The following is a 12,399-nucleotide window of genomic DNA, read 5'->3' as shown; positions in this document are numbered from 1 at the left end:
CCAGCAGCAATAGCAGTAGCAATAAAATCTGGAATAAGGTGATAGAGGATCAAAGCATGAAAAATAACTTGTGGGGGAGATGCACTTTATCCCCCATTTATTTCCATTTGCAAAAAGTTCCTTTGAAGCAAACAGTTTTGGTGAAAAGTGAAAACAGCAAGTTGAGGTAAAAGAATTGATAAAAGCACAGTTTATATTTATTCGGAAGATCCACCAGTACTTTATAACAATCTGTGTTTAACATGGCAAATTGTCTGTCATTAAAATGCTAATGAAATGGTAAGCAGCTGCTAAGTTTTTTATGCTAATGAATGGTGGCAGCTAAGTAGTTCTCAAGCCTTGTCTTTATTAGGATAGAGATTTGATTGGGTAAGGGGGATCATTGTGCATTCTGACCTTTGTTGATGGAGCAATCTCAATTCAAGTTCCCTGTTGCATTCTATTTGATTTGAGTTTGTTGGTACAAAGTAACTCAGCAGGCCCTGAGGGCCGTGTACTACACAGTGTTATCAGAGCCACCATTGTGGGTTCAGAGAAAGAACCTAGCTTTCCTTTGGGAGATCTACAATGGCAAAATAATTACAAATTTGTTCATCAGGCCACTTAAGTAGAATGATTCTGTATACTTATTCTCTGTACTTTAGACTTTTAATAATTATAGTAATAATAAATCATAAAAGGCTCTGATCTAATTTAAGAAATATTTCTAGTTTTTAATTTAACTAAGATTTTAAAGCAAAGCTTTTAAAACAAGAATTTTAATAATATAAGTGCCTCTGCAACATTTGATATATTGATATAATACATCATCTTGGATCTACATTGATATAATACATCATCTTGGATCTACAATCACTGAAGTTAGCAATGGATATAGCATTACCTAATTAGAAGAGTAATGTGTAATTAAATGCAGGGTGGCTATGTGAATACCATGCTTAGAGTATTTACTTGTTCATCAAAAACATAAACAAACAAAATTACTGTTACACTTATATTTTGGGGGAGTCTCTTTCTGCGGAATCTTTGTCTGTATTTCCTAATGAATGGGGCAGACCTGAAGAACTATCAGTACAGATTAATGCTTCAGGTTCCCTTTCTTTTCTTTTATTTTTTCCTCTCTCCTTTCTTTTTCTCCTAATTTTTAGGATCAATGTAAAAGAGGTGTGACAGTCCCTTGAACACAATTGGCAATAAATGTTCTGAAATGATTTGAAATATGATGCAGTTTATTAAGAAAATTCATTACAAAAAAAATCATTGAAATAGGAATTTTAATGACCCTGGGACACTGTAAGAGGTTGGTGGAAATTTTAATAGTTAGAGAATTTTCTCATACTGTTCATTTCTCCTTGAAGTCAGCAGGGGATTTTAGGCATATGATTATTTTGTGATCCTATGTAGTCAGGCCAGGAGAAATTGGAACCCTCCAACCATGCTCGTGGTAATGTAAAAGTGTTCAGCCCCTTTGGAAAATAGTCTGGCAGTTCCTCAAAACATTGAACTATCTGATACCATATGACTCAGTGTTTGCCAAAATTCCACTCCTAGGCAGATACCTGAGAGAACTGAAAACATATGTCCACGCAAAAACTTATAAACGAATATCCATAGTAGCATTATTCATAATAGCCAAAAAAGTGGAAACAATCTAAATGCCCATGAACTGATTAATGAACAGCAGCAAAATGTGTGACATTTGTACAACAGAATATTATCCACTCTTGAAAAGGCATAAAATTCTGATACAGGCTACAGTATGAACATACCTTGAAAAGACTATGTCAAATGAAAGAAGCCACTCACAAAAGACCACATATTGTATGATTTCATCTGAATGAAGTGCCTGGAATTGACATATTTTTAGAGACAGAAAATAGATTAGTAGTTGTCAAGAGCTGGAGATGTTGGGTGGAAATGGGGAGTGACAGCTAATGGGGATAGGGCTTCTTTAAGAGATCATGAAAATGTTCTTTAAGAGATCAAGAAAATAGATTATGTTGTGATGTTAGTACAACTGTGTGAATATGCTAAAAATTACTGAATTGTATATTTTGGGTGGATTATCTGGTATATGAATTATATTTTTTGTTTTTTGTTTTTGTTTTAATTAGTTACACATGACAGTACAATGATCTTGACATATCATACATTTGAATCAGATGGGGTATAAGTTCTCATTTTTCTGAGTGTACAGGTTGCAGAATCACATTGGTCATGCAGTCACGTATATACATACAGCAATAATAATGTCTATTTTATTCTGCTGACCTTCCTTTCCCCCTTTCCCCTCCCCTCCCATCTATGAATTATATTTCAATAAAGTTGTTGCATGCCTATCTCCCAGAAAGCCACCTGCACCAGCCATTGCTTATCTATATTACATGAAAGTTGAAGACTAAAGAAGAATGCTTGTTGCTGGAGGGGAGATTTCAAATCTCTTATTCACATGAAGGGTTAACAGCTGATATAAGATCAAAAGGGATAATCACTAAAATAATACAAAGCTCATTAGAACTGATAGTTGACAACAAAAATTTGAGTTCCTGCCTTAGTACTCTCTGTCTCCAATACCCTGTCCACAACCAGGCTATAATCAGACCCTTTTACATTCTCTGACTATCCAATGTCTATACTGCTTCTTTCTCTCAAAGGCCAGCTTTTGGGGTTTTTTTTTTTTAATAAAACAAATTGAGTCATAACTTTCAAACAGTAACTCTAAGAGTCTTAAGTTTTCTTCTTGCAAAAATCTTTTATCTTTGATTTGAAAAAAAAAAAGTCTGTTACCCTTTTAATGTAGTAAAGAGCATCTGGCTTCAGGAGGCCCCACCCCTCTCTTTCCTGAATTATTGGCCACTTAGAAGCAACCTGCTTGGGCACCAAGCCATTCTCATTCCCCCTACCTTCCAGTAGAAGCTGTGTACTGTGTCTTGTTGAGTCTGAGCTACCTTGGCTCTTGCCATGGGAGAGTGTTCTATATCACTGTCTTAGACAATGAGGAAGAAGATGTCTTTTGACTATATTTACTACTCTTGTGCCACTTGCTTACTTTCAGTGTGACTCTCTTGTTTGCAGGTAGCAGCTCACTGGCCTTGTTTTGGCTATGTAGGTTTGGGAGGGAGATGGATGTGAGCAAGAGATTGAATTCATTTTCATTTTGTTCTTGGCAGGCAGTACATGCCATACTACTACCCTTCCTGCTCTTGTGCGCACTCCTACTCTGATGATGCAGCCTTCACTGGATATCAAACCATTTATGTCTTTTCCAGTGGACGGTAGTTCGGCTGTTGGGCTCTTTCCAAATTTTAACACAGTGAGTAAATGCTTTTTTTATTTGATGTGTGACCTCCTCCACCTCTGTCTGTTCCTACATTTGCAAATAGGCAATAGATGTAGTCTGTTTCCATAGTGTGTTATTTTAAACTATGTATTGTTATACTGCTCAGCTGTGCTGTGAAATATGATGCTTCACCCATGGGAGTTAAACCAAACAATAGCCAGCATATTTATTTTTAAAATATTTTCTCAGATGACTTTTCACCTATTGCATTGTGCAATTTTGATAGACTTTTCAGTGGTTTTAGAACCTATATGATTTCTGGAATGTTAATCATACATGCTCAAGAACACAGTTTAGAGATATCAAGCCACATTTATTTATCTCTACTACTAAAAAGGGAAAAAATGACTGTAGGATTTATCTCCCTGGGTACCTTTTTATTTGGGAGATATTTTAGGTGAAGTGTGACTTTTACACAAACAGAATTTTTATTCTGGGGCTCTTGTGGATTATATGAATATAGCTATTAGCAAAAGGAAAAAATACTCATTTGAAATCTACATTTTACTTATCTCCATGATACTTATTCTCTTCAAAACATATGATAAATATTAGTGAATTATCCATAATTATCAGTGTTCTTTACTCAGGTCAGCTGACTTCCTTTATTTGAAAAAAAGACATTCTGTAGGTGTACCAAGAGGAGTGTGACTTTTCTCAACAACTGAGTTCAGCATATAGAATCAGCCTGTAGTCAAGATTCTTAACTTATAGTAGGAGAAAGGGTAAACAGTTCAGGAGATTGCATGAATTGTGTCTGTTCATTTGATAAATGCAGTCAGTTGGGGCATGATGGTCTACGTGAATGAAACAGCATTATAAATGCTGCCATAATCAAAAGAAAGAATTGCATTATCAACACCACCAGACAGCACACATCTGAAGTACTGCCAAATGTTTCCTTTTGCAAACTTATCTTCTGTGTAAAGTGAAAACAGCAAGAGGATTTTTCCTCAAGGGTTCTAAATAAAATCTGCTGACAGGCTTTCTGTCAGGGGCTTAGTGTTGTAAGGTAATTAGGGGGTAAAGGATCAGCCAACATTTTAAAGAGCACTGGTTTTGACTTAGTGAGTAAACAGTTGAATGTTTTTGTCTCCTGGGTTTTTCAGAGAGAAGTCAAACAATTTACCAAAAAAAAAAAAAAAAAAAAAAAAAGAAAAAGAAAAAAGAAAAGAAAAGAAAAAAAAACATGGGGGGAGAAAAAAAGCATGAAAAGGTGAGCATCATGTCTAGCCCAGTGGAGCAGTTCAGCAAGATAAATCATGCCTGCCTGGGCTACATTCATCCATCCAGAGTGGAGTGACCCTCCTAAAGACCCACATCAGGCCATTTCAGAGAGCTTGAACTCAAACATGCCTGTTATGTCCTCTATCGACACATCTGTGATACATTCCAAACATAATCAAATCCAGCTATACTTCTTGGAATGTTTATTAGGTACTTGTATTTTGATTCATGTGCATTTAGAAGACAGCATTTGTAGATATTGCACAAGTCCAGGTGCAGTCAAGTGGCAGCAGTGATAATGTAAGAAGGTGTAAATAGTTCCTCCTGTAGTTCATTGTGTACGTCTGTGTGCATGTGTGTATATTACAAGCAATATGCAAATACTTATTTCAAAGATTCAAATAAAACAGCATTCAAGGCAAAACAAAAACGCCATCATCCCCTACCCCTGTACACACTGTTTCTCACTTCACCAGAAAAAGGTACTGTAAGCAGCTGGTATCCATCTTGAAGGCCCTTTTAAAAGTATATATGTACATACCGGTAGGCACCCACTCACAGTTCTTTTCACAACAGCAGTCATATGATTAGTAGTGATTATTCTGTAAGTGACGTTTTTCAGTTATCAAAATTTCTGACATATGCCTCTCTCTTTTTAAGGAATATAAAATTAAAATAGAGGGGATATTTTCATTAAAGATTTTTAATATAAAAATGCAGTTTCCAAATGGCTAACTAATGTTACAGAAACACTAACATATGCTTTTTATTTTTCTGTTTGATTGCTGTACATCACAGTCTTACATACTTTGGGTTTGAGAAAACCCATGTAATACCTCTATTAGTAGAAGTTTACTTTTTTTCCTTCCTAGAAGAAAATAAACTTTAATTTTCAAATAAGATACTACTAAGTTGGTTAAGGTAAAGAAAATTGCAAAGAACTACATGAAATAATCATTTTACTCTATTTATTAGAGTAAAATTTTAGTATTTATTAGGCAGACATTCCTTCTGATAGTTTATTAAAAAACAAGACAGTGCAAGTGAGACCCTGTATCAACTTGTAAAGAATTGTATTCATTTATTTATTTAGTTATCTATGATTTTTTTACCTTGAGTTGCACTTGAAATTACTTTAATCCTTTTGCCTATAAATTTATCCACTGTAATACCCAAACTTAGCCAATGGATTTTCCAGGGAAATTTTAGGAAAGTTATTATCAAAGTTTTTCTAAGAAAATATTATTATATCACTACTAATGATTATATTAAATTATCATATATTTGTAATGATTTATATCCTTCTAAGGACTCAGACCTCAAAGCATTTTAGGAAACTATGGTTATTTCCCCTATTGTCTGGAGGTAAAAAGAGAGTTAGCAAAGGAAAAACAGAGACTTGAATTAAAATGTTCTAACTTTGAAACCCATGTTCTGGCTTTTCACATCCTTGGCTCTTTCGGCCTGTGCCACCTGTCACCACCTCCTTTGTGAACAAAGCTCAATCAGAAATCTTTTGTTCTCTTTTCTGGAAACATACTAGACGATTTTCTGCAGAATCATTAAATAGAGAAAAGGATTTGGGGGTATAAAAATATACTTCTATAAACAATATCTGTGAAGCAGAATATTTTTGAAAAAATAAAATTTCTTTTTGGCAAATTTGAAAGTATATTGTGTAAAATAATCTACTTTTCTTGGAAGTGAGGTGAATTCTATTACATCACTTTATTTTTAACCAAGTTTTATGTTAGTAAATATAAAAATAATGTCTATTTTAATCTTATTATTATCTGAAGAATGAAAACACTATGCTCTGATACCACAGCTAAAGGTTTTTAAAAATCTGAAGTCTTGTTACTTTCCTTAAATGGATTCTTAAAAATAATAATGGTTTTTATTATTTTATAATGGTTTCCTCCATTTTATAGTGTAGTAAGATAACATTACATGAGAAATAACAAGAATTGAAATAGGATTCTCCTGTATTACAAAATAAAATATGTGCCTGTTCTGTGCTAAGTTTATACAATGAAGAAATATATACACAACGAAGAATGCTTCACAGCATTGGTTGAGTAGCTGTCTTATCCTTTACACCACAATTGACAATGTCTCTCTTAGTGCTTCTGTATGAAGAATAAGCAAATATTTCAAGACACTGTCCAAACAGAGTTATGAAGAGACACGATAAGGAAGCTGGAGTTTGACTCATTGATAATTTCGGATGGGCTCTAGGTCAAGATGGGTGACTAGAACATGTTGAACCTAATTCTGCACTTCCAACAGTTGTACTATAAAGAGATGCTCTTTTGAGTCATTTTTAGGTAAAAGACTCTGCAAACCCACACATAAATTTTTTTAAAAATTTTGACCTTTATATCGAAGGCCTAATAGACTTATCTGCCCAATTGCTTACTAGTGCTCAACTTCTACCACTGCCATCCACCCTTTAGCTATTTGTCTTTCAGGGTTCAACTTAGATACCCCTTCCTTCTCAGGAAATCTTCTGTGACTCTTTAAGTCTGAGCTAAGTTCCATCCTTTGTGTATCCAAAGTACCTCAGACGAGGTCTATTACAGCAGTTGTCATACCATAGTCCACCTGTCTTCACTAAAATGCCAGAACCTGAGGACTAGAACTATGTCTTGTTCATTTTAGGATGTTTGTTGTGTATATAGGCGCTAAATAAACTGTTCTGAAGGGGAGACAGGAAAAAAGGACAGGGAATTTTGAACTGATTTTCAATGCTCATACTCCTTCAACCAGCAAAGGGAATACGTCACTGAATTTCACAGCCCCTTCTAAGTACAAAGTGATAAGCCCAAGTATTTACTTTCATTTTTATTTTCCAAGAATAGGCATCTTTGTAAACTAAAGGCAATAATTCATTACAAATTTTTTTCCAGCTGTAGTTCCCAACTTTCTCTGGGTGGAAAATGTGGAAACTTTGACATATACCTATTATATCCCTTGTCCTAGTCCCTAGTCTTTAGCTGAAAAACCACAGTTGTTGGATTTTGTTGAACAAAAGAGTACCGGGTTTGGGGAAGAGGATAAAATACAACAAACAAAACAAAAATACCTTCATGCCTAAGAAACTTGTAGAAAATAAGGTAAATATACTTGAAAAGGAAAGATAATAAAAATCATGGGCTGGGGCTCAGTGGCAGAACACTTGCCTGGCACATGTGAAGCACTGAATTCAATCCTTAGAACCACATAAAAATAAGCAAATAAAATAAAGGCATTCTGTCCATCTACAACTATGAAAAATCTCTAGGATATATAAAAACTCAAAAAACTTAGAACCAAAAAAACAAATGACCCAATCAATAAATGGTCCAAGGACCTGAACAGACACTTCTCAGAAGATGATATACAATCAGTCAATAAATACATGAAAAAAATGTTCAACATCTCTAGTAATTACAGAAATGCAAATTAAAACTAAGATTTCATCTCACACCAGTCAGAATGGCAGCTATTAAGAATACAAACAACAATAAGTGCTGGCGAGGATGTGAGGAAAAAGGGCACTCTCATACATTTCTGGTGGGACTACAAACTGGTTCAACCAATATGGAAAGCAGTATGAAGATTCCTTGGAAAACTTGGAATGGAGTCACCATTTGACCCAGCTATCCCACTTCTCAGTTTATACCCAAGGACTTAAAAACAACATACTGCAGTGATACAGCCATATAAATGTTTGTGGCAGCACAATTCACAATGGTTAAATTGTGGAACCTACCTAGATGCCCTTCAGCAGATGATTGGATAAAGAAACTGTGGTACATATACACAATGGAATATTACTCAGCATTAAAAGAGAATAAAATCATGATGTTTGCAGGCAAATGGATGGAGTTGGAGAATATCATGCTAAGCAAAGTAAGCCAATCTCAAAAAACCAAAGGCCAAATGTTTTCCAATATATGGGTACTGATCCATAATGGGAGTTGGGGAAGCATTGGAAGAATGGAGAAACTTTGGGATAGGGCAAAGAGGAAGAGCATGGAGATAGTAAAATGGTAGAATGAGATGGACATCATTACCCTAAGTATATGTATGAAGACACAAATGGTGTGACTCTACTTTGTGTACAACCAGAGACATGAAAATTTGTGCTCTATGTGTGGACTATGCATTGAAATGAGTTCTGCTGTCATGTATAACAAATTAGAATAAATAAATAAATTTAAAGTAAAAAAATTAAATAAAAAGATAATAAAAATCTAGAAGCACCAGCAATGTTCAAATAGTTGTTACACTTTATAATTCAAGAAACACCAGAAAGAAAATATTTTTGTATCTGAGTGAGCTATTTTTTTATTTTGTTATCCATTTTACTTTGTCAGATGCTCCTGGTCATTCTTTAATTGTTGTATATGATATTTTTGAGCTGCTAAAAAATACACAATTGTTTCTCTCCTTAGAATTAGAATCCTTTTCTGTGGGTTAAATTTTTGCCTTTATTCAGAACTAGAATAATTCTTGGTATTTAAACCCCATTAAGAAGAGACTTTAGAAGTGAAATAAATTGCATACTTACCAAGATGGATAACACTGATGTGATAAAATAAGTTCATTTAGAAGACACTTATGTATTTACTATCATGAAATGAATGTTTGTGTCTTGCAAAATTCATGTTAAAGTCCTAACCCCTAGCGTGTTGGTGTTTGGACATTGAGTACCTTTGGAAGATAATTAGGGTTAAATAAGGTCATGAAGGTGGGGTTTTCATGATGGCATTAGGGTCTTTATACAAAGAAACACAGAGAGTTCTTTCATCTCTCTCTTGCCAGCTAGGAAAAGGGCCTCACCAGAACCTCACCATGCTGGCACCTTAATCTCTGACTTTGAGCCTCCAGGAATGTTGAAAATAAATTTCTGATGAGCTATCCAGGCTATGGTATTTTGTTATGGCAGCCCAAGTACATGGAGACACATACCCAACCTAACATATATGTGGCAATGAGTAGGTAAAAGTTCTTTTTAATAGATAATATTTGCATACATTCAGATGTATTTGTGTAACTTTCCAGAGCTATAGTTGTTGTCAAGAACCATCTAGGGGCCTCAGTCACCAGTTAGTTTCTCTGCTAGTTAGAAGGTGTCTTATGAGCCTATTCGTATGAAATATCTCTGTCCATCCTGCCATGTTTTCGCAACTGCTCTAGGAAAGCACAAGGCAGTCACTGATACTTTATTGCCAGAGAGTCAGTAATCTTATTTTTTGAAAAATAATATAATTTTTACTGTCTACCTTGAAATTATTTTTTTCCTGACATGAACAAATATGTGGAACAGAATAAAGATTATTTCTAAGTATAAAGTCCCAAATCACTGTTCCATTATTAGTCATCCAAGACAAGCTAGGAAATAATTTATATGATTCCCATTTACTTTATCATTTTAGGTCCTCTGAGATTCTGAATCATCCTTAGTTTGGCAATATCAATGAACATAAAGTTTTCTTTCTTGTAGTTGAAACAATAATACATTTATCAAGGAGGTTTGAAAGAAAGAAGTTAGAAATTAATCACATTTACTTTGCTATTTATATGATATTTCTCATGAGATGTTTTTATAAGGAAACCTGAAGTAATCTAGACTATTTAACTTTTTGACCTCCCTTTAATTCCTTTATTGATTTAGTAAAGTAGTTACTTAAACATTCAAATACATATTTTCTTTCATTCTTTTGAAGTACAATGATTTACGTCTGTTAATGCAAACCAAATGTATAATTTTGCTCTTTGAATCTTATTTTTATTCTAATAGTGCTTGCTGTCATTAAAAAGTTATATATTCTATATTTCTTAGATACTAGTATGCCCAGCTGACTCCACTTGAATTGATCCATTTATCCCAGTTGAATCAAAATAAGATATGGTTGAATTTTTATTTTTCATGATATGCTTTAAAATATATTGAAAGATCATCATCTTTTACATGTTCTGAAGTATGTAGTATTAAAATATGCTGAAATGAAATTTTCCATGGTTACTCAAATTGATTTGAGCAGAAAGCACTGGCCTACTATTGGTTTTAAAAAAGTCAACAGCACCACTCCCCAGAAATGGTTATAGTAAATCTTTGAAATGTGGTATGAAGCTAACAATAATCTTATACAAATGCTTAAGCATTGGTTTCTGTGCCTTGAAATTTTTACATTCCTATTAAATCGAATAGAGAGAGAAATTATGTGAATCCAATCATTGGAAGGAAAAAACCATGTGCACTATTATTTTCCTCTACCCTTCAAACCACAAACACATCCTTTTTAAATTCAGCTCAAGTTTCTGCCTTACTCAAAGGCCTCAAGGTTTATCTTGCTAAAGACTCTGTGTTCAAGTGTCCCTTTTCCCTATGTTCTCTTGAACCTTCTTTTAATATACAGACAGTATTGGTATGGTATATATATATATATATATATATATATATATATATATATATACACATACATATAATATATAATATATATACATGTATATATATATATATATATATATGTATGTTTGTGTAGTGGATAGTTACGGTAGTTCTCTTTACCTAATACAATGTTATCTTTAGGGGGTCTAGGAAAAGTCACTCATTTGAGATCATTTACTGCACATGTCCCAGCCATTGTGCCAAGGAGGGTCTATAGGAACAAATAAGACAGAAATTGCTGTCTGATAGAACTTGCTCTATTGTTTAATTTGCTGTAGCATAATAGAGAATTCTGCTCATAGTGAAGTCAGTTCAGTTGATATTTAAACATTCAGTACATATTACTTAATCTGATGTTTCATGGCTCTGAAAAAACATCAGATTAAGAACTTGATGGGCCCTCATGAGGTAAGGGAATACAAGGTTTCAGGAGCTGTGAAGAGGGACATCTATAGTCCCACCATGCCATGTCCTCTTGTGTGTCCCTTTCATTATCCTAGTCAACCTCACATGGCTCTAGGGCCTCATCTTCAGTGCTAGAATTTCAAGGATTATGTGTACTTGGAGGGTTCATCAGATTTTCTGGCAAGACAGGTCTTTAGTCTTGGCGCTGCCCCAGGTCAGCATTTTTCAAGAGTAGAGTCAACTTGGAAAAAGTGTCAGGCCCTCTTCTTTAAAATATTTATCTTATTCTTAACAAATTCCCAGTTAATTAGGAAGCAGAAGAAACCTCCAGCCTTGTTCTTAGCTTGTCTCAATAACTAAGCCTTCGTGTGCCTGTGGCAAAGTAGAAGAGCTTAATAAATACCAAAAAAAAAAGTAGTAAAATATTATTGTATCAACATTCCCATCAGCCCAGAATAGGTATCTAAACTGGTTGCTCTATAAACATTAATTGATAGTGGTGAGAACCCATCCAACAACACAGATTTTTTTTTCCTCTTTTTTCCCCCCTCTCTCTAGATTCTTATGTTTCAGAATAAAGTTTTAGTCTCTTTGTGGATAGGGGCATGCTGCGGAATATTCCAATCCTTTTGGTTTTATAGTTACACTGAGGGTGCTAAAGATGAATTGGAGTGCTGTTTAGCAACCTGTGAAGTTTCAATATATTTGCAAAACTCAGTGGGAATCCTAGAAAAATACTTTTTCTCAAATTTAGCTTTCACTTTAGGTTTTCTTAACTTCCTTTTTATGTTCTGATGCTTGAAATAAAATGGGAAAAGAGCGTAAATTATGTGAGTGATACCTGTTTCCATAGAATTGTAGTATCAGAGGGTTTTAGACAGACTATAATTAATTCTTTTAATGTACCCACATATAAAATAGGCTACCTGTGTCATTGCTGAACTCTTTTTGCAGATCAAAAGATTGAAAAATATAAACCAGTCTTCTA

At 34.3% G+C, this 12,399-nt stretch overlaps 1 protein-coding gene across 7 annotated transcripts in view; it reads left to right on the top strand.

The window, feature by feature from the left end:
* Positions 1-12,399, top strand: part of ZNF385B (zinc finger protein 385B) — a 389,695-nt gene that overhangs the window by 295,931 nt on the left and 81,365 nt on the right. For all 7 annotated transcript variants that reach the window (XM_081261413.1, XM_081261414.1, XM_081261412.1 and 4 more), the window contains one exon: positions 3,171-3,313. In XM_081261413.1, the coding sequence (XP_081117539.1) occupies positions 3,171-3,313 (143 nt within the window). The remainder of the gene's footprint in view (positions 1-3,170; positions 3,314-12,399) is intronic.

The sequence above is a fragment of the Spermophilus citellus genome, assembly GCF_964194105.1.
Source record: "Spermophilus citellus genome assembly, chromosome: 11".
In the NCBI taxonomy this organism is placed as follows: Eukaryota; Metazoa; Chordata; class Mammalia; order Rodentia; family Sciuridae; genus Spermophilus; species Spermophilus citellus.
Note: the sequence above shows the minus strand (reverse complement) of the source record. Positions and strands in the feature narration are given on the sequence as shown.